At 41.8% G+C, this 22,638-nt stretch overlaps 1 protein-coding gene across 1 annotated transcript; it reads right to left on the bottom strand.

Moving 5' to 3' along the window:
• Positions 1 to 988: 988 nt before the first annotated feature.
• On the bottom strand, positions 989 to 15,365 carry LOC103539004 (BPI fold-containing family C protein). The gene is made up of 15 exons (XM_030468575.1): positions 15,260 to 15,365; positions 14,755 to 14,866; positions 14,506 to 14,634; positions 13,441 to 13,596; positions 12,612 to 12,675; positions 11,774 to 11,834; positions 10,569 to 10,660; positions 9,485 to 9,658; positions 8,712 to 8,765; positions 7,228 to 7,398; positions 6,286 to 6,353; positions 4,351 to 4,393; positions 3,471 to 3,534; positions 2,586 to 2,662; positions 989 to 1,030 (listed from the first exon to the last, which is right to left on the bottom strand). The coding sequence occupies exons 1-15, from the start codon at positions 15,363 to 15,365 to the stop codon at positions 989 to 991; spliced, it is 1,413 nt and encodes a 470-aa protein (XP_030324435.1).
• Between the last annotated feature and the right edge of the window lie 7,273 nt (positions 15,366 to 22,638).

The raw sequence follows: 22,638 nt of genomic DNA, 5'->3' as shown, positions 1-22,638 counted from the left end.
CTTTGTGCACGGGTGGTTTAGGGCTCACAAAAGCAGCAGCACAGAGCAGGCTGTGGTATGCCATGTGTTCCTCTTCTGTTGCTGATAATTTGTGAAGCCTAAACCAGCTTCCCAGGCATGCTTGGCTGAAAAACAAGCACATGAGCATTGCAGGGCAGGCACAGCCCTCTGCAGACTGGTGCTCAGATTTGCACGCCAATAAAGTGCTGAAAAAGAAAGGGGAGAAAGAAAGGTAGAAAGACAACATAACAAAAGGAAGGAAGAAGCAAAGTATCCCTAATTATTTTAATCCAGAGAAACCTTGACAATAATGTTGGAGGATTAGACTTGTAAGACTTACACAGGAACATGTTGCATGGGAGACATGACAGACATAGGATTTGAAGAGTCACATGGGGAAAGGGACTACCAAAGGCAGTAGTACCACTTTGTCTCTCTTCTTGGTCCGCTTCTGCATCTTTGTTAAGATTTATGTTAAGACACTGGTACAATTTTAGTTCCTATTGTATTTGGGACAGTTCCCAGTCTCCTGTGGTTCTGGAGAGGGCACACTTCATACTCAGTGCATCGTGTTCAAAAGGAAGTTAAGGTCTTTCCAGCATAAACAGATTAGCAGTCATGCCTGCCCTAGCAGCATTGTGGCAATATACTTTTCTTCTTTTGAGAGACAACAGAACCTTTCTGGAAGTGTATAAACAATATTTTATTTCAAGAGAGGCCTTAATATTAAAAACACTTTTGCATCAGTTAAACTCCAGAATAAATAATGTCAAGCATTGTATTCATACATTTTGCTCCACTGTACAACCTAACCATTCCATCACATTTCTTTGCCTCACTGCATCCCCTCCTCACCCCTAACCAGAATGGCATTTTTGCTCTTGCCAGAGCTGAAGTTACACACTGCAGCAGAACAAGACAGCTTCCAGCCTTCAGAGTCACATCTTTAATTTGAAGATCATGCTTAACAAATGGTCCCTCTTCTCCTTTAGTGTTTGTAGTGAACATCGGTAGAAACCAACATGTATCCCTGTGGGAAGAAGAACGGTCACTGAAGTGCTATGAAATGATAGAGGGTTTTTGTTTGCTTTTTGGGTTTGTTTGGTTTTTTTTTTTTTTTTAATTTCAATTAAAACTTGGTGCTAGAGATCAGAAAATCTGCTGGAAGCAACTGAGCCTTGGAAGTAACATATTTAATAAATCTGTCCTTTGAACTTTGCAGAAGAGCCCCATCTTTCCCTGGGTGCTATCCCTTTGCAACATGCTAGCAACTGAATGGGCACCTAAAGATCACACAGCCCACATAAGAAAGATCAGCTGAGGCATAAGGCAACTAGGCAATCATCACAAGGGGGGATTATTTTTTACCTAATTAGAGCCATTTAAGAATGAGCCATCTACTCTAAAACTGTCATTAAGGCTTCCCCCATTGTCAGTGCATATGGAGCAAAGAACTTCTAATGGTTGGCATCCTGATCTTAGAGCTCTTTTCCAACAAAAATGACTGTAACCTGCAGAAAGCAGCCCTTCACAGCTTTATGTGGTTATGTCTGAAAAGTGGGAAGAATTGTCTTTCTTCCCACTGATTGAAAGTGGAGGCTATAGAATTACCTTTAAAATACCAGTCCGATTCACCTCAATAGGATACAGCAATTCTCCTTTGTAGTTACTGATGAGGAGGCAGATTAGAGAAGGTGAGGTTGGGGATGAACCCCATGGAACCACTAAAAGCCTTCACTTATAACTGGTAATAATAATAATAATAATAATAATAATAATAATAATAATAATAATAATAATAATGTCATTATAGTGGCATAGTGCCACTGACAGAGGTCTCCAAGAAATTGAAAAACCCTTTGTGTTTCTTTCCTGAGTTTCTTGAGACTGTTTCTGGGGAGCTGAAAATCACCGAGAAGTTGGTAAAAAAGTGGAGAAATTTAACAGGCTTCCCATTTTCTGGGAGTTGGTTTGTCAGCAGTGCCCTTGATTGTATGGTAACATTCTGTATGTTCAGAGGGGTGGAGAGTGTTGTGAGAGGCACAACACTCAAGAATAACTGGAAGGGAAATAGTATTTTCTGAGTATTTTCTTGCTAACTACTTTTGACTAATAGCCACAGCCATTATCACCAAATATTAACAATATCCAGTCATCCTAGGTGTACAAAATAGAATTTGCCTCCCTCTTGTCTTTCAGCTATTCCTATAAAATTCATCAGGACTGCATGGATAATGATATCTCTAATTTGATTTGCCTAGCCAGACTGCAATGAATGCTAAAGGTAAACCTGGTTTCACTCTTAACTGCAACTTGCAAGGCCAGGTAAGCTGTGCATTTGATCACTCTCTGTTTGTGAATTAAGAAGAATTTAATGAAGTTCTAACTTTTCTTCTTAAAGAAATAGACTTTTGTTTCTTATACGATTTTACTATTATTACAGATCTCATTTAAATGCAGAGCTTTTCTGCTTAACTAGCTCAAATCCAGCAAGTTTCGTGTACAGACAGAAGGTGAATAGATACCTAGTGAAAGAAAAAAACCCACCCAAGAATGGCTTTTTCACGAGAGCATCAAAATCTCACCTGTACAATTGTAATGTGTGGTCTTGTCAAAATCACATTAGCAAGATTGGGAAGAGGGAATCCTTTTGAAAGTTTAGCTTAAAGAAAACAAACAAACAAACACAATGATTAGGTATGCATTGAACAGATAATAGATATCTGCCCTTAAGCAACTGTATTTGTCCAGATATTTCTAGGTCATTTACAACATTTCACCCCTTAGCCTTCACTTCCAGTGAAGAACAAGCAGATGAGCATTTTAGGGCAGGCACAGCCTTCGGCAGACTTGTGCTCAGATTTGCATGCATTGGATGTATATACAATGCCCCATATCTATGGGAGACAGAGTTACAGATGCTTTTCTCCTCGTGGTGTTGCAGTCAAACCATTCCATGCTCTATATGTTACACACTCAGTGATTTGTCCCTAATGACCTGGGGCATCATTAGAACTTGTTCTGACTTTTCTCCAGTAATTAAGAAAAGTGAAATTCATCCCAGTGCAGAGGGCTGGAACAAGGCTACACCTTTCTCCAGAAACTTAAAAAAAGATTTATGAGAGGCAAAAGTCCTGTGGTGGTCTGAGAAAGAGGAATATATGTCACACAGAGTGGCATCAGGCAGGTGTGCAGGCTAGAGAGACATATGTCTCACTAATGCATCGGGGCCACCTTGAGTGAGACAAAGGCATACAAATTCTGAATTTCCAAATTCTTTTCAGAGATCAGTGTCAGTGAGAGGGCACACTTACAACCCAAAAAATTCATCTCCTCCTTCCACTGCTTACTGGCTGATGGTAATTTTCCACTCAGCTCAATGGGGACTGGAAACTTGAGTAGAAAGTCAGTATCAGTTTCTAGAAACACCCACTCTGCTGGAAGATTTTAGCTTCGAAATTCAGCCTTACCATTAGCTGATGGAATGACTTCAGTCTGCAAGATGTAAGAGAGGATGTTCTCCAGAAGTGAGATCTGCCACAGATCAGAAAACTGAGTTACCCATCAATGACTTGTGGCAGCAGAATAGTCGTGTCCTAATCCTGGATGGAGTCAGTAGGCTCGTGTTCAACTTCCAGCTCTCATTTGGCCCCAAAAAGTCATAAGCTCAGGTAAGCTTTGCATCTTAAGTCTTCAGAATGATGCAAAAGAAGTGAGATTTGTATTTCAATGCAAATGGCTTTTATCATGCTTGGACAACCTTTGCATTTAGAACGGTCTGTTTCCTTTATTTGTTAGATAAATCATCACTAATAGCAAAGCAGGACCAGAACAGTTTTACTTCTTTCCCTCAACCACTCAGAAATGGCTCTCTGAAGATGCAGAGGTTTTGCCTGTGAGCCTACAACAGCTTATTTAGACTCCCATTCCCTGCTGTCAATCTGAGGGTCTGTGCTGAGCATGGCCACACCATGGGAAGTGCCTCTGCCTGAGCTGTGTGTGTGATTGCTCAGAGAGAACACTGCTTTGTCTGCTGCTAGGGCTCAGCTTACTGCTGTGAGTGTTTCACTGTTCCAGTTTGAGAGAACTCTCTGCTGAACTGGTGAAATGTGATGCACCACTCAAGGGAACTATGTAATATCTCATTTTCAGTGACCTAACTGGCCCCAAAGAAATATACTTTTTAAGTCCACAGCAGAGAGGTGGCTGCCAGTAGACAGGATAAGAGCCACCCAGCCAGGAAGCCAAATGATTTAGAAATACAAATAAAATTTAGCTGCTTACTCTTTAGCCTTGACATCACTGATACTCCTCATTTGCATTTCTTATGTGTTTAAACCACCCACTTACCTCAAAAAAGCCAACATTGGAGTGGGCTAGGGAGAACTGGAGCCTGAGGAGAAGAAGTGAAACAAGATGAATCACTGCAAAGGATAAAAACACATTATTCTAGTCATGTGTGGTCACTGCTATAGAGCTCCAGGCCTTAGGAAACATCCGTAAAGAGGCTTTGGAAGTAATAGATTTTACATAATTCAGACTGCCTCATAGAGAAAGAATTGGTTTTTAAGGGCATTGCTGAGCATGCATGCCTAAAAGTATGCTAGAAGGGATTTAGGGAGGGGTACAAGTGCACTGGTCCCTCTGTGCTGTGTTTTGGAAATCCTACTGACAGGGGAAGGTCCTACATCAAGGACTTGCAGGCTCTCAGATATTTTGCAAGCATCTTGGTACATCTACTTAATGCTTGGATGTCACTCTTACTAGGGAGGGAAGAAAAATTCTCTTCATCATATGGTATTGCTGCTGCTGACTATGTTGCTAATGCCTCTGTTCCCAAATTCAGAAAATGTATCAGTACATATTCAAGTATCCAAACATACTCAAAACATGATTTCTGAGTTTCCACAGGGCCAGCATCCCAGGTCTCAGCACACTCTAGTTTTTTCTCTCTGAATGTTGCTGCAAAAAGTGCTAAGAGCACTATCCTCCTTAAATTCCTAACATCTTTGTGCCCTGACAACCTGCATAATCTTCACCCTAAAGCTGTTTTGCCAAGGGACTGTTGTGAAACCAGTGTTCCAGTTCCCTAATGTGAGGTCCCTGTATACAGAACTTGATAACATGTGACATGTTAGATGTCTAAATGCCCAAGCCTCTGGTCTCCTGCTTTCTGGCCTGTGGAAGCTGCAGTGCTTCAGCTGAAGAATCTCATCTATAAGAATACCAGTGTAGGGCAACAGCAGGGGTCCAGATTCTTTACTGTGTCCTGTACCCCTCTGCACTTCTTCAGTGGCCCAGGTGGGCTATAAAGCAGTTGCATCTTCCCAGATGGAAAGGAATGAAGGAAGCTCTCTGATGATTCATGGCCCTCAAAACTGCCCTGCACACTTCATTTATCTAGCTCAGGGAGGAAAGTAGAATCATAGAATTTCCAGGGTTGGAAGGGACCTTAAAGATCATCTAGTTCTTACCCCCCTGCCATAGGCAGGGACACCTCCCACTAGATCAGGTTGCTCAGAGCCCTGTCCAGCCTGGCCTCGAAAATTTCCAGGGATGGAGCTTCCACCACCTCTCTGGGCAACCTGTGCCAGTGTCTCACCACACTCATGGTAAAGAAGAACTTCTTTCTAATATCTAATCTAAATCTACCCTACTCTAGTTTGAATCCATTCCCCCTGGTCCTATCACTACCTGACAGCCTAAAAAGTCCCTCCCCAGCTTTCTTGTAGGCCCCCTTCAGATACTGGAAGGCTGCAACAAGGTCTCCTCAGAACCTTCTCCTCTCCAGACTGAATAACCCCAATTCTCTCAGTCTGTCTTCACAGGAGAGGTGCTCCAGCCCTCTGATCATCCTTGTGGCCCTTCTCTGGGCACACTCCAGCATGTCCATGTCCTTCTTGTAATAGGACTAGATGTCATAAGAGTAATAAGTGTAATAGGAGTAGATGCAGTAGATGGCAGGAGTAGAGAATGGTTGGACCAGATGATCCTTAAGGTCCCTTCCAACCTGGCCTTCTGTGATTCTGTGAAGTCCACTTCCTGCCCTGCAGCAATCCCCAGCTGGTGAGCAGTCCCTTGGCAATTGTCACATTGAAGCTTTCTGACTCTTCTAAACTGTACAACAAGTACAGCCACTAAGGGAATTACAGAATCTAATGGAGATGAACACATCAGGGCAACACATTCATAGTTATCTGATCACTTCCCTAAACTGCTAATGCTGGGATTGCTAACACCATTTTCCAAATACCTGGAAATCCTTTCCATCCCAGGTTGAATTACCTGTTCAAACATAGTGAGCCCATCAGTTTCTGGTCAAATATGTTCAGAGCGATGCTGGTGTTGGCTGTCTGCAAAAGGAAAAAAACACAGAATCATAGAATTGGCTGGGTTGGAAGGGACCTCAGAGATCATCAAGTCCAACCCATGAACCACCGTTGCAGTTACCAGACCATGGCACTGAGTGCCACATCCAGTCTCTTTTTAAATATCTCCAGGGACGGAGAATCCACTACTTCCCTGGGCAGCCCATTCCAATGCCTGAATACCCTCTCCATAAAGAAATTCTTTCTAATATCCAACCTAAACCTCCCCTGGCACAACTTAAGACCATGCCCTCTTGTCTTGTTGAAAGTCGTCTGGGAAAAGAGACCAACACCCACCCGGCTACAACCTCCTTTCAGGTAGCTGTAGTAACATGGGTTACTGGAGACAAAAAAAGATGGGCCCCTTGCTGTGAATAACTCACAACGACAGAAAAGCCATCCCAGTTACATATGGAAGTTGCTTCATGCAGCTGCAGCTTCCTCCCTAACCCATGGCCCATGCAAGGCTGCACACAGTAAATGTCTGCTTGTCCAAATGGCACTGAGAAGATCTGAAATGTGGGTAATAAGATTTCACAAGTCACAGACACTTTCAGTTAAATGACCAGGTTGCCAAGAGGCACAGCTCATGCCTGCAGAACTGTCATTCCAGAGAACAAAACTGTGATTAATCAGAGTCATTATATGCTTGGATTATTGTCATCTATGGGAAAATGTTCTGCACCACAGAAATGTCCCGTGGGCTAAGTAGAGGCCACAGAGGCGCCACCTGTGATTAAGGGGAATCCAAATGTTTTAGTGCTGCATACCTGGCATGATGTTTCTTGGACAGACTTTAAACAGAAGAAAGGAACAAACATTTAACCCTGGGTTAAAACATCACCTTGTTTGTACTTACTATGTTCATTGTGAACAATGACTGGCTGGTTGAGTCTGGCAGAACAGCAAACACCTCCATGGAGCCTTGGATCTCTACTGTGAAGGAGTCTTGCTCTAAGCTGATGTTAGGTATTTCAGTAGCCATTATCCTCAGCATCACTGGGTTGGGTGTGACTGAATATTTGGCTACCTGTAAGGTTCCGAGACAAAAAAAAACCCAAAAAACAAAAAGACAGCAAAATGTTTTTCTTGCAGAACAGGTCAGAATACTGCATTTTCTCATTCTTGAAGCAATTATTTTGAAGTAGTAGTTCCCTAGGATGAGGTTAAGGATAGCTGCTAGCATAAGATGCTTTCAAGCAAGCAAGAAGTAGAAGTTTTCTGAGGTGATAACTTAACAGTCTTGGCCACAACAGGAATGCAGTGGAAAGTTCCTTCCTCTCGACGAATATGGTTTCTCCTATCTTTGAGAGAAATTAAAAACTTAAAGGAGTGGAACATGAATGTGGCACTGCTGTCACATAATGAAAGAGCTCAGGAGTCACTTTCTTTGAATCCACCCATCTTAAGAGACTATTTCCTGCTCGGGACTCTCCTCAGAGGACCCTCATTCTGTCCGTTGCCTGAAGAACAAGAAGTCCTGCCATGTTCATTACTTAGAATATAGAGGGTGGAATATTGGCATCAATGCTCATGGCATTTTATGGAGAAGACCTTATGGTGACTGCCCTTGGAGCATCCTTAGATTTCTGGAGAAGGAACTTCTGGGAAGAAGACAAGGATGTGAAATTCTTTGAACCATGAGTTGGATTTCATCCAACCTTACTTTTCATAGCCTAGGGTCCCTTATGCTCATTTTTGGTTTCTCATTCTGTCTAAGACGGATGGTGGAAACCATGCATGCTCGTATTCTCTGTCCTGTTCTATTCATCTCCCCCACCTAAAATAAATGGAAATCCTGTGCATTGCCTTGTCTGTTCCACAGATGCAATGTTTCTTGCCCAGCTGGTAGCTTGGTTTCTTGCACATGGCCATCACAGTCCCTTCCCAGTGCTTTACTTTCTGCTAGATTCCTCTCTGCTAGTCAGTCATACTCTAGCAGTGAAATAAAGACTATTATGCAGGTTTGGGCAGGAGGGAGTTGTTATTTCTGAGTTGAGGCCCTCTCAGAAGTCTCTCAAAGCAGGACTCATGACTGGAAACCTTTTCCTGTCTAGAGCTGATTGGAGGTGGGAACAGCTGTGGCGTGGCCACTGTGCCCAGACCAAAGCTTGATGTGAAAGGCTGGGGGCCAATTTCAGTAACACTGCAAGTCACTCAGCTCTTGTTGGGGTGGAAGGTGATAGGACCCACCTGCTCTGCTGTTACAAGGCATCCATATACCTGCTTTTCCAGTGCAGGAAGCCTGATGGCCTTACAAGCCTCTGGGATACACCAGCAGTGAGGTGTCTGACACCCACACCAGGTGGTTTCCTGAGAGTCTGTGGAAATAATGACACTTACCTCAGGGATGATACTGCCAAATATCTCTGTGCTTATATTATAATAGCTGCAAGTCTGGAGAAGAACAAAATAAATAAGAAAACAAAGGGGTTTACCAGATTTAACCTTCATGGTCAGCTTTTATCTAAATTCATTAGTACTGTCACTTCAATGAATCTTTGATTTTGTACCTTTCAGAAATATTCCTGAAGAACTTGGTACACTTAAAGCTGATTCCCAATAATATATACCAAAATACTTCCTGGGAAAGTAGATGATTAACATCATTATAGTTTGGGCTGAAATCTACAGGCTTAGGGACTTACTGAACTTCCTGGAGATAGGTTAAAAAAATACCCTAGGCTGCAAGCCATTGGGCTTTCACATATGCTTTAATTCCATGGCTCCTGTAGTACTTTCAGTCTGCAAAGACCCCTTAGAAAACAGCCACTGAGGCTCCTAAAATCCCTAGAGTAATTCCTTTTTCCTTCTCAGAAAAGCCAATGTCTCAGGTCTAGAAAAAACCTTTAAAAACATTTTTTTTTTTTTTTTTTAAGTAAAACTGCCAGTATTTAATACCCATGGAACTGGGTGCCCTGGCCTGAGGCATCTATATAGAGCATAATAAAGGAGCTTAACAGTGGCCTCCTTTTTCTGATCTACTGTCTCAGGACTTCACAGCCCAATTAGCAACTTTACACTGCCACCTGTAATGACAACTGGAAAGCCAAATCCCCATCCTGGGTGACCTGAGCCACCCTGACCCCACTCCTCTGTCTCTGTCTCCTACTCACCTCCTCTGCAATGGTGACATTGAAGGCTCCTGCAGTGTAATAAGCAAATGAGGAAGTCTGGAAGAAATACTCAGAAAAGGCAAGGTAGAGCATGGAGTCCCTTTGGTCTGGGATAGTGAAGGGAGCTGCCACGTAGGGAGGAGCAGTATAGTTTCCAGTCGGGTAGACTATGCCCTGAAAGTTATTGCCAGAGAGAAAACAAAACAAAAAACCCGAGTCAAAATACAACTTTAAAGTGTCTGCAGACAATGTGACTCTCCTTTCCCTTGCTTAAGCTATTAATTTGGTGTGTAAATGAGAACATAGGCTCTGCAATGCATCCTGAAGCCTTAGTGCTCTCAAGCAGGTGACTCAGTGCCATGGTCTAGCAACTGCAATGGTGGTAAAAGGGTTGGACTTGATGATCTCTGAGGTCCCTTCCAACCCAGCCAATTCTATGATTCTGTGATTCTATGATTCTAAGACAAGTTCCAGATTTGATCTGATTCAGTAACAACTCAAAAAAAAAAAAAAAGGATGTGAGAATTTTTTCTTTACTTGAAAGAACATTTCAGGCCTTCAGCTCAGCAGCACTGCTTGGGCTCTCATGCTTTTTCAAGGGTCTGCTGTCTTCCCATTCAAGGTGCCAGAGGCTTAATTCTTGCTATTTTCTTGGTCTTACTTTTCATATAACAGAAGACTCATCTAATTAATATAATATGTAGAAATCTTCTGACTGACTGAACAAAGAAGTCCCATATATTAAACAATAACAAGAGAAGGAGGAAGTTGAACACTTTTTTCCCTCTCCTTTCCCTTTATCTTTTTTCTTCTAACTTGCTTAGTCCACTTTTACTGCTATTTACTCTAATTGACTCAATAACAACTTAAAAAAAAAAAAAAAGGATGTGGTTTTTAAATAATTCATTTTAAGACAGGTTCATTAAAATTATTACAATAACAAATGCAATAGTGCTTTGAAATGTCTGACTTTTCAGACACTGAATCTTCATCTTCAGAAAGGTAATCATGTTGATCTTCAAAAGGGGATCATACTATGATAAAACCCACAGGAATCTTGTCAAATAGCACTACAGGCAGTTACCTTTAAGTCCAGGTTAATGAATGGTTGAAATACTGCTGGCAGGCTACTTAAGGAGTAGTCTATTTCAGCCAAATCATCAATGGGTGTTAGGACTGTAAGAGTGGTAAATAAAATCACACAGTATTACAAAAAGCACTGAAGGAATTTTATGTACACTCAAGATAAAGTCACTTCTAGAAGGAGAATGACACAAGTTGTTCCAAAGGATACCAAAAATACCAACCAGGGACCTGCTAACATGCATTCTGACCTAAGGCTTGATGTTTCCACTTCTTTAAAACACCATCTTTTGTTTGTCTAATGTTTTGTCACTGTGGAAAAGTTAATCTGGTCTAACTAGAAAAAGGAAATGGCCATACCAGTGCTTTAGGGCATAAGGAGGTGGCAGGATTCCTTGTCAAGCAGTTCTGAGAGCATCCAAAGTGCCTCTAACTTGCAAATACTTTCTTAGAAGAGGTGAGTGCTTGATCAGCTGAGGTACTTCTGTTTCGAACACAGTATCTGCCTAGCACTTTGGATGCCTTAAATTCTTGCCAATCTAACCCAAAATGTTTAAAATTATAAGTTTTTTACAAAAGACCTTCATTTTGACTTTGGAAGGTCTGAAAAACTGCCAAGTAAGACTTAAATTTCCAGGCAGGCTAGGGGAGAAGGAGAAAGGGCAGGGAAGGGCAGGGAAGGGAAGGGCAGGGAAGGGAAGGGCAGGGAAGGGAAGGGCAGGGAAGGGAAGGGCAGGGAAGGGAAGGGCAGGGAAGGGAAGGGCAGGGAAGGGAAGGGAAGGGAAGGGAAGGGAAGGGAAGGGAAGGGAAGGGAAGGGAAGGGCAGGGAAGGGAAGGGGAGGGAAGGGAAGGGAAGGGGAGGGAAGGGAAGGGAAGGGGAAGGGAGGGGAAGGAGAAGGGAAGGGAAGGCTGCCTTAACACCAGTGCTGTGTGGCCTCTAAATGCCATTTCTGACAACAGAGGTACACACTGCCACATTTGCAAGTTTACAATCACTCTTAAGTCCTTGGCTTCTCAGAAATATCAGTTTCTTGTTCAACTTCCCCTTCGTTTATTTAACTGTGGTCCTGTAAGCAAGGGAGCAGAAAGACTATGGGGACTGCTACTGCCCTTGGGGGCTTTGCTGACCATCTGCTTTTGAAGAAACTGGAATTTTACCTAACAGGAGAGATAAATCAGAAGGAAAAGATATCACTAGTGACTCACCATTCAGTGATTGGAGGTTTTCATCCATCAACTGGATCCCAGATCTGATGTTGGGACAAGACTGCATAAAAATACACTCAAGTTATGGCCTGATTAGTGTGGACTCGTAAGCATCTGTTGTGTGCTATTAAATTTCTGCTTATGTGACACACATTGAAGCATTTATTTTTCAAAACACATAAACTACTTTTTCTTCAGCTAACGAGTTCTCCTTGGTGCATTTTAAGTGTGTTCCAAGTCAGAGCTACCTTTGGGGAACAAAATGGGAAGTTGCCAAAGGCAGCCTGAGGGGGGTGACAAAACCACAGCCTTAATAGCACCGAGGAGGAGAAGGAGATGTCACAGAGGTCTCACCGGAAAAATTCCTCTCCTGGGGCAGAATCACAGACACCTTAAGCTCTGTATCCTTCAGAGGCCCTGGGCAGGTTGTCATCAGAACTATGCACCACTTTGGTATGATGATGTTTAAATATGTCATTCTATGAGGTGAGGTACTGTAACATCATTGTACATCACCCAATATACGCTTTATCTGCTGAGTATAAAAATTACCCAAAATTCAGGATGGCTGTAGGTGCACAGACAGAGACTGATTCTACTTGAAATGGGAAGATAACCACATTTTCTGGCTTTACTAATGCTATGGACTAGTCAACAGCTTGACCATGAACTCAGCACTGTATCTGGATGCATTTCTGGCTAGCAAAACTCTGACTGTGCTGATGGCACCAAAGTAGGACTCTATTATATTTCTAGTCCTTCCTTTGCCAGGCTGACAGCACTGGCTTTTAAAATTATATTCCTTAAAGCCCTCCCCTACACAATTTGAAAGGCTTACGTTAGTGACCAAGGTCCTGTGAATGGGTTTCTTCAGATACTTGATAAAGAAGTTATGCAGGAAGCTAGGGGAAAGGAAGAAAGCAATTAATGAGTGAAGTACTTCAGTCATTAACAGGAAATCAGATATCTCAGAACATGAAGTTAATGGCCTCCGGGTGTGATAGTCTTGTACTCAAGGGAGCTTTCTGAAATGTAACAGCTATCAGAAAGGCACCACTTAAAAGGAGATAATTTTGCCATTAGGCATCTCAGCAATTAGCCTGGGTAGATCTGTTTTTATGAATGAAGAACTCTTCGTGTTACCACACTGATGAATATACAAACACTGTATAAATAAGTAGTCTCTGCACTAGGAGCTTCCAACAGAAGTAAAAAGATGCAAACAAGCAAATAATCAAAGCTAAAGCCAGCTGACTAGAATTGTATTCAGACTGAGAGAGAAGTACAAGAAAACAATCAAATCATATTGCACAGAGTTGCAACCAGAGAGAGAACAGAGAGCAGCAGTCTGCTTCTGTTCAGTTTTGATATCACTGTGACTAGGAGTACTTATAGCATGGTCCAATAATGTAAATTCTACTTAGAGTTGAATTATAGGGTGGTATTTGGGAAGAAGTGAGAGCTGAAGAAGTACCAGGGACTGTTTGATCTGACCAAATCTGCTGTATTTATCCTCAACACAAGGAGGACAATTTAATACTTGATTAGGGCCCTTGCTTGTCACTTGTGGTGCCTACATCCACCAAAATAGGTACCCTATTTCATGAAGCTGACATTCATAGACAGTTATTTTCTCACAGTGTATTATACAGATCTCTTCCACTTACCCTTTTTTTCCATTCAGCTTGATGCTTATCTCACCAGAACTTGTCCGACAGCTGGTAAGTGATACTGATTTATAATCCATATTATCCAAGGGTGTTGAAAAAATTGCAGTAACAAACACCTTTGAAATGTACACTGTGCTTCTCCCACTGTCTTTGCTGTATAAAGTAAAAATAAATAAATGAACACTCAAGACAGTACTTAAATGGACTGGTTTCTTTTCATTGAAGATGAAGCTGTTTATCTGAATACTTGTATTTGCATTGCTCATAGCAAAAATAGATTCTAGTATGTCTGCAAAGAATCAAGTATACTACACAGATTTCCAGAGTTTTGGAAAATTATGGATTTGGGAAAACAGGCAATTCACTATATTAAAGTATTTTGTTCCCACTACCAGCCCTGCACTCACAGCAGAGGAAACTGGAATATGACTGATACAAGATATGGCAAAAGAGCTCTACTGTGATCTAATCTACTGATGTCTGAGGAGGGTCCACACAGGGTCTGAAGTGCCCCAATGGGTTCTGTGCCCTCTTCCTTCCCCCTCCTAGGGGTTTGGCAGCCTGTGCTGAAGATCAGCTCTGAAATGTGGAAGCTGTGTTGTTTTGGATGAAGATGTCCAACACTCTAATGTGAGTGACCTGTGAAAATCCTCTTTAGAGGTCTCTAACAGGGTTAGAGGGGTACAGGGGATCACAGTCCCAGTGCATCTGGGTTTATTATACTGGACTGTGGTCCCCTGTACCACAATTTTTCTAAATGTGTTATTAGCTGGCAGGCTGGACAGAAACTGCATTCAGTTAGAGCATCAGTCTTTAACTATTTGCAGAGGTGCCTCTCAGCCATGGGCTCTTTATCAGTGCTCATGTCTGAGAGGGCAGGGGCTGTCTCCCACCAGCAAACCCGTGGAGAAGGAGCAGTCTATACTCCTGGGTTACTGCTGCTTGCTGTTACAGAGCACTTTTGCAATGAAGAGGTCACAAGAAAAATTAAACTTTGCATTTTTATCTTTATAATCTATTCTCCACCAAGAGAAATCCTGAAACACATGAGGCTGTACGTACAATATCCAGGTCCTGATGTTCCAGTTCATGTCGACAGCTAGAGAAGCATTTGCAATCACCAGTTTTATCCCAGTCCCAGGTATGAAGGAGATGGAAGCACTGGGGAATTCAACAGCAGTGACATGTATTCTACAGCATGCGGGAGACAGGGGGAGAAAAGAAAAAGCAAAGTTGGTATTTCTCATGTCGGGGTGAACACAAAACACAGCACAATTTCCAACACAAATTGCCTCTGGAGAGAATACTTACCTTGAGATGTTATACTTGACATTACCAAGCCCATATTTCTCATAGCCACTCAAATCAGGGAAATGTTCCTTCTCCATGTTCTGCTTCAGGATTTCCAGCCCAACCTCCTTGGCTACAGGAAAAAAGTGTTTAGTTCAGTTGCCTTTGATACCTCCTAGGAGTTTATACTTAATATGCTTCTGGCTTAGCAGATGGGATGGACACAAAGTCAGAAAGAAGAGGGCATCTCATTTGAAACCCAGCAGTGCTATTTCAGATCTCACTCCTAGTCATGGCAAGAGTTGAAATTACTGATTCAATATCTGAAATCAACTGAACCTTCATATGATGTACAATGCTGTCAAGCAGCCGACTGTGTCCATTATATTCTGCTCCTAAACATTTATTTATTTTTTAATAGCCTGTGATCAGGTCATTTTTTCTCACTGCCCTCGCTTCCCTACACGTGTCAGACCAGGATTTAATGCAATATGAATCCAGCAGTTCCTCAAAAGATCACACATACCATAATCCAACCCCTTCTGGGTGATCCTCACTTTGAGTCCAGGGTTGGCATTGAGCTGCCCGCTCAACAAACTGAAGAGGAGGAGAGAACAGCAAAACTTCACCATCTTCCTTGGTTTTACAGGATCTGTCAATAAATATTTATTATGATAGTAAAAGTTTGTGCTGTCATGTGATAGTTGGACTCCCTTTTCCCTCCCCTAGAGTGAGCTGTTGTGACAGCAGCTTTGCCTCCAGAATGGAGAAGGTGGGAAGCCCAACAACTGGAGAAGGAACCCATTCTGCACAGACTCTTCTGGCAATAGAGCTTCTCAGGTTAGAGGAGAAAAGCCAGCTTATTCACTGCTGGAATAGAGAAAGCACTTGGGATACATCCACCTGGACATACCCTGTTGAAAGGGAAGATGCACTGAATTTTTATTTCTTTATTTTCCTTCACTCTAGCTAGTGAAATAAGCTGAAGTTTTCCCCAAATACATGGAGTTCTCAGTGCCCCCTGGTGATTCAACAGACATCACTGGGTCTTAGCACTTCTGAAAACCTGATCAGTCCGTTTAGTTACAGACACAGAAACCCCCACTTTAGGAACCACTCAGTAAGATCTTAGCCACAACTTTAAGAAGCCCCTCCTGACAGTTAACAAAAGAAAATAATTTTGTGTCAGCAGACAGTTTTCATATCCCCTGGTCTAAATAAATACATTAAATTTTATCCAAAAACTCTCCTTGCAAACTTCATGGACAATGGATGTTTCTTTTTGCTTTTTTTTTCAGTCATATTAAACAAATCTTGTTGATGATATAGTTATATTTCTTATTCCAAGCATCCAAGGATCCTTTTCAGTGTTTTCTGGGGAAGAAGGAAAATGCTCAAAACAAATCCAAAAGTCTGCTTTATCTTTTATTTTGGTTTCATTAGGGCTGATCAGAAATGGACTTTTTTTACCTGCTCTCAGAAAATTTTCAGGGGATACTCAAAGTCTAGGACAGGACAAAATAATAACTTATTCACAGAAGATTGTCTTCCCTCAGTATACTTGAGTGGCACTGGTTTTATTTAGTTTGAGCCATTCAAAAGTTAGGTCTCTCATCAAAGACAGTCATCTTTAGAGAGGAGAGGGACACATCCCACCTATCTTAAAATAAAAATCCCAGTGGGGAGTGCTAATCTTCCTCCTATTCAATGTCTACCTCAGAGGTGGGCCAAAAGTAGGTAAGCTAAACTCATTCCATGTGCCAGTGGTGACCACTGTATGGTTGTGGGGTCACCCTTCAATTAACTGGGGAGCCCCCACACCTCCGGGTCATTATTCAAAAAGAGAACTTGGTCCTAAAGACACACCTGCTTTTTGAAAGATACCCCTCTTATGGCAGATGCCAGCAAATAACTTGTCAATAACCAGAGACAATATATTCCCTAACAGTAAATTCTGCTAATGGCAGCTTAGCAAGTAAGACCTGTCACTTGCTTTGATGCCATTAAAAAATCCAGCTGCATGCATGCCTACCCCACCCCCCCCCAAACACCCCAACCCCAAAAAACCAAGCAGAAACCCACAACCAAGAAAACTTATGGGTGACACCAATGATTCTGGCCAGCTGGTTAACCTAAGGTCATGTTCCACCATATCCTCTGTACTGGGTAGGTCACTGGATGGTCACTTGTGTCTCCCTGCCTTCTCATGCATGATCCTAAGCAGCCCAACAGGTTTTACCACAGCAGCAGTGTATGAGGGAAGCAAATGAAGATCCCAAGGTCTTCCCTGACTGGTTTTAAATAGAGAAATTGAGATGGAGCTATGCTGTATAAACCAGGGGCTGCAGGCAGTGTGTAAGTCAGAAGCTGTTCCTGCCTGTAAGATCTTCCAGGGGGAGTGACAGAAGCCACTTGGATAGAGAATTAAAATCCATACTGAATAAAATAAAAGAACTTTTTTTTTCCTTTCTTTTTTTCTTTTTTTTCTATTTTTTTTTTAATTTCCCTGGGGCTGGGAACACTCCTCTGTGGAGCTATCTGAGGTTCACAGCAAGAATGTCAAACAGGTCAAATTATAAGGCTTTTCCTTATTTCCTCCCACTACATTGCATTATGGACACCTGAAAATACATAACAGTCTTTTCTAGCATTACATTTATATAAAAGATTTCTCTCATCACCACAGGGCTGTTGCAGAGCTGGGACAGACCTAGAAACAGACAACTGCCTCTCCCCTAACACCTGAAAATTTGTTTTGATGTTGCTGCATCTTTCACTAGATGTTTCGTTGTCAGAGGTAACAATCTATCTTAAACCTCTGAAGTATTTTCAGTTATGATCGCAATTTAAGCAAACTGCAAAATTATGACATAACTTAATTTTTGTGTAACAGCTTGAGGTGATCCCACTTAAGACCTTTGCCTTTTTGCACGACCAATACCTTCTTTTTAACTGACAGAAATTGAGAGGTGAACAAAACACACTTCATGTGTAGAACCAAAACAAAGTACTAAAAGGAATTCTGTCTTTGATGTAGGCATAGTTAACTTAACTATAAAGTTAAAACATAAATCAAACCCTCAAAATTTAGCAGGATTTAGATCTCTCTCTCTCTCCCCAACAAAGCCATTCTACACTGAAGATAATCACAACATATTTTTTACCATACCTCTCCTCTGAAGGTTGAAGAGAAGACCCCTGCTGTACCAGGCCACGGGGCTGAGGATGCTGCAGGGAAAATCCTCCAAAGCCACCACCCTGTCTTTTAAAGGAAACAGCTGTGACCTTGAAGAGAGCCAATTGCTGCCACCTTCAGCAGTATCACTCAGGGAGTGGTCTCCCTGATAATCACATCCCAAACTCTTTTGGGTGTCCCAGGCTAAATCTCCCATTCTAATTTCATTAGGGGACAAAGCAGAGGGCAGTGCAAACTGTTGGGCTGGGGTGCTCAGCGTGGTGCTGCTGCCTTTTTGGAATGCTCTTTCAGCACTGACTTTTCAGATGGGCCCAGGAAGAAACCCCAGTGAAGACTCTGTTACAGTCATTCCACAGGACTGGTACTCACAGCCAGGTCTGTATTGTCAGAAAAGAAAGAAATAAACGAATGCGCTATGCTAGGAAGAACAGATCAAAATCATCTCTTTAGACCTCTCTGTTCTGAACTCGCTCAGGATAAAGAAAATCATAATTTATATAATATTTATATTATAGTATATATATACCATAGTGTATACATATGGTGCAAATATATAGCATTATGTCCTTGCAGTCAATATTTTCTATTTCTTCTGCTTGCTTATCCAGTTAACCAGTACTTTAGCCATTCAGTATTCCTTGCCTTGTCAAGGAGGTGATTTAATCAATTAGCTTGCATATAAACCAAGCAAACTCCCTCAAGCGTGGAGCACTTTGCTGGATGATCTGAGTCACTTCATTGTGCAAGCCATGAATAGAAAAGGGTAGAGACATTTGTCAGTCAGTCAGTCAACAAATACTCATGCTTTACACAGATTTAACATCCTCCACAGGGAGTCACATGGATAATAATTTCATTATTTATATCTCTGGTAATTGAGGATAAATAAAAATCACACCCACAGTTACGTAAAAATCTCCTTTTATTTTTTTTCCCAAATTCTGCAGTTCCTTCAAAGCACAGGAAAATCTCTACTGTTTCCATCCACGTAGATCTCTAAGATTTATAAATAACTGGATTGTATGAAAACTGTGTCAGCTTATCCTCATCATATCCTTTTATATTTTGTGATACATATTTATATTTTGTGATTCCTCTAACAAAGTACTATCCACTGTAGATAAAAATTTCAGCAAAAGTTAACAAAGGCACAGTAAGGCTTCCAGATCAGTTTCATAATTTCTTTCTACAAATATAGCAGTAGAAGTCAAATATCTGCTTACAGAATGCTCAAATGGCACATTCAGATATGCTACAGTTTCTAGATCCAATCTTTTCACTTTTTAAGGTGTTACAAAGAGCCTCTAAAATGAATGTTTTATTTCAATTTTATTTGTTGAGCCAGCAAGTATTTAGTTCAATCCATATGCTAAAGGAGATATAGGCTGCAGTCCTTTTTACCCAATATAAAACAAATCTGATGATCTTATCACTGGAGCAGTCAGTGGAGATTTGCTGCTGCACCTCTGCAGATCATTTTGCTTTTGCATGGTTCCAGTTGTTGCCTCTGGCACAGTGCTCCAGTGGTCCCCTTTCCTTACCTCTCCAATTCTCCCCTTTTTCCATATGCTTTAGTTTGCAGCACACTGATAGACCTGTGTAATTTCTGTTGTCCTGCCAACTGGGAAACAACATCATACCAAAAAGGGTATAGTGATTGGTACATAAGTATAGGATGGGACAGGGGAACTCTTGGTGTACCCTTTTGTTCTCAGAGATGACTAAATCATCGCTTTGTGAACAACAGCCAGAGGCCTGGAGCCTAAGGGGCAGTGTTGTGCTCAGCCACGGCTCTGATCTTAGAAGGCCCATTCAGCCCTGGCACTCTGGTTGGTCCCAGAATACATCCCATTGGAAAAGTGAAGAGATGAGCATCAAGGCTTTGATTTTATTTTTTCCTTTATCTTATGCATTCTCCCTCAAATAGGCAGAAGAAAGTGCCTGAAGTGTTACCACTGAGGGACACCAAACTATTAAAAAAAACTCCTTTCCTCTTGGGTTCTTCATCTCCCATTGTTTTTCTAGTCACTCTTCACCTACAACAGAATAGAATTAATTGGAAGCCCTGATGTGATTTACTGCTCTTTGTTTTCAGGATGCTTTTTTAAAGTAAAAAACTGTCACAGCCAGCTAGATAAATAAACTGATTCAGATAAAAATCAAACACAAGCTATGTTACTGTCTCAAGGTGCAACTGAACTTTCTGTAGTAAGACATTTGTAGATTAGTTTTCCTTTCCATACAGTTGTAATATCTCCTCGTTGAATGACAGATGGCAAAAGAAAGCTTCCAGCTCCATTTTACAGGTACAGAATTATTTGGACACTGATACCCTTTAAGAGCTGCAGCTACCCACAAAGACAGAACTGCTGGATGATGTAAAGGCTCAGGGCAGCCTTGGCTGCAGTGAGCTTGAGACTGTGAAGTTTCAGATCTTCAGAGGAGTGAGCAAGACAAAGAAGGGAATTACAGGCATAGACTTCAGATGAGCAGATTTCAGGGAGCTGCTTGGCAGGATCTGTGGGAAATTGCCCTGGAGAGCAGAGGCCCAGAAGAACTGGCTAATCTTCAAGGGCAGCTGCCTTAGAGCATCAGAATGGTTCATTACAATGTTCAGACAGTTGAGCAACTATGGCAGAAGGCCAGCATGGATAAACATGGAGCTCCTGAGTGAACTCAAAAAAAAAAACAAAAACCAAACAAAAAAGCAGTATACAGAAGATGGAAATTGAGACCAGCTACTTGGAGTAAAGGACCTACAATGCTTGCACATGTAGGAATGAAGTTAGGAATGCCAAAGCTCAGTTAGAACTGAAATTAGTTTGGGAGGTGAAGAGCAACAGGAAAGGTTTCTGTAGATGTATAGACAGCGAAAGGAACTCTAGGGAGAATGTGCTCAGTGGGCCAGGGAACTCGTGAAAAGAGACATAGGACTTACTAGCAGGACTTGTCCCCTCTCCTCCCTGGTTGCTGAGCTCCTAGTGGGGTTTGTGGGAGTGAGACAGCACTTACAGTAGAGTTAGAGTTTAGAATCAGTTAACATACTTGGGCACACACATATTCATGGGAGCAGACAGGGTGCACCTGCAGGTGGTTGATCTCATTGTGGAGATGCTCTCTATCCATAACACATCTTCAAATTGTCATGGCACTCAATAGAGGTTCCTCATGACTGGAAAAAGGCAGACATCATACCTGGCTTTAAGAAGGTCAAGGAGGATGATCCAGAGAAGTCAATCTTACCTCTGGGAAGGTTATGGGACAAAATGTATAAGCTATGTCAAAAGCACATGAAAGATAAGGTGACTGGAAGAAGCCAGCATGGGTTTTTCAAGGAGAGACCATTCCTAACAAACCTAATTTTTTAATTTTATGAGTTGACTGGTATTGTGGACAAGGAGATGACAGTGGATGTTCTATATCTTCATTTCAGCAATACCTCTGACACAGTCTCCTTTAGCCTCATCACCAAGTTGGTGATCTATGGGTTGGAGAAGGTAAGATGGAAAATTGGCTGGAGTGCCAGAGGCAAAGAGCTGTGATCAGTAAAGTCCAACTGTTGACCAGCAAATAGTGGAGGTCCCACAAGGAATTAGTAATGTGACCAATACTGTCTAATGCCAACTGGATGAAGGGACAGGCTGCACTCTCAGCTAGTTTGTGAATTATACCAAACTAGGGGGAGCAGGGCAGGGTTTCTTTTCTGAGAAACATGGACAAGATGGGCAAACTGACAGGAATGACATAAAGTTAACGAGAGTAAATGTGAAGCCTTGCATCTGAGAGGGAATAACTCCTGGCAGCAGTAAAGACTGGTGGCTGTTTAGAAAGCATCTGAAGAAAAGGACCTGGGAGTCCTAATGGACAAGAAGTTGAACACAGACCTACAGGTACAGGTCCTTCCCAGCTGTCTGACCCTTGCATATGGAGTACTGTGTCCAATTTGGCCTTCCCAGTACAAGAAGGATATTGATATCCTGGATCAAGTACAGCAGATGCTGTCAACATGACCTACACAAAAGTCTGCGACCTCAGGCTTCTTCCTTCAGCTTGGAGAAGAGAGAGCTTGAAAGACCTTTTTGTTGTCTACAACTTTTTATCAAGGAATACAGAGAAAATGGAACCAGACTTTTTGGCACAGGTTCTCCGGAGAGGTTGTGGAACCTCCATCCTTGGAGGGGTTCAAGACTACACTGGACACAGCCCTCAGTAACCTGATCTAATTAGTCCTGGTTTGAGTCAGGGTCTGGACTAGATTATATGATTCCATAATTTGATGATAATTCATTGGATTTTAGAAATCTGTTCCCACTCTAGGTATCCAGTTGCAAAGGGACAAATTGTGACATTTTTTACAAAGACTAAGGTCTCATTCCATACACAAAGTTTTGTTAACTCTGATGGAGATAAACTGAATAATGCAAGAACAGGTTTCTGAAAATAATAAATTGTGGTACCTGTAATTCTAGTGACAAGAAACAGTCACTCATCAGGCTGCAATGAATTTTCTAAAGCATCAGCAATACTGTCAACTACTCTCACTGTACTAACCCCAACAGATTCAGTTTGTGAAAAGATTAAGAAGTTTAATAAAACATTAAAAATAGTGAAACACCCCCCTCATGATTCTAATTATAGCTTCTACTCCCTAGAAGCCAAGAGAAGGAAACTACATTTTTCTCCTATTACTGTTTAAAGGTAAAGGGGCA

The sequence above is a fragment of the Calypte anna genome, chromosome 1 (genome assembly GCF_003957555.1).
Source record: "Calypte anna isolate BGI_N300 chromosome 1, bCalAnn1_v1.p, whole genome shotgun sequence".
Taxonomy (NCBI): Eukaryota; Metazoa; Chordata; class Aves; order Apodiformes; family Trochilidae; genus Calypte; species Calypte anna.
Note: the sequence above shows the minus strand (reverse complement) of the source record. Positions and strands in the feature narration are given on the sequence as shown.

Bases quoted from the DNA above. Each gene is read 5' to 3' on its own strand.
- LOC103539004 (XM_030468575.1), bottom strand. From the start codon at position 15,365: ATGGTGAAGTTTTGCTGTTCTCTCCTCCTCTTCAGTTTGTTGAGCGGG. The intron at 14,635-14,754 runs GTAAGTATTCTC...CGCATGCTGTAG, and splicing joins GTCAAGTATAACATCTCAAG to AATACATGTCACTGCTGTTG. The intron at 10,661-11,773 runs GTGAGTCACTAG...CCACTCTTACAG, and splicing joins AAACCTCCAATCACTGAATG to TCCTAACACCCATTGATGAT.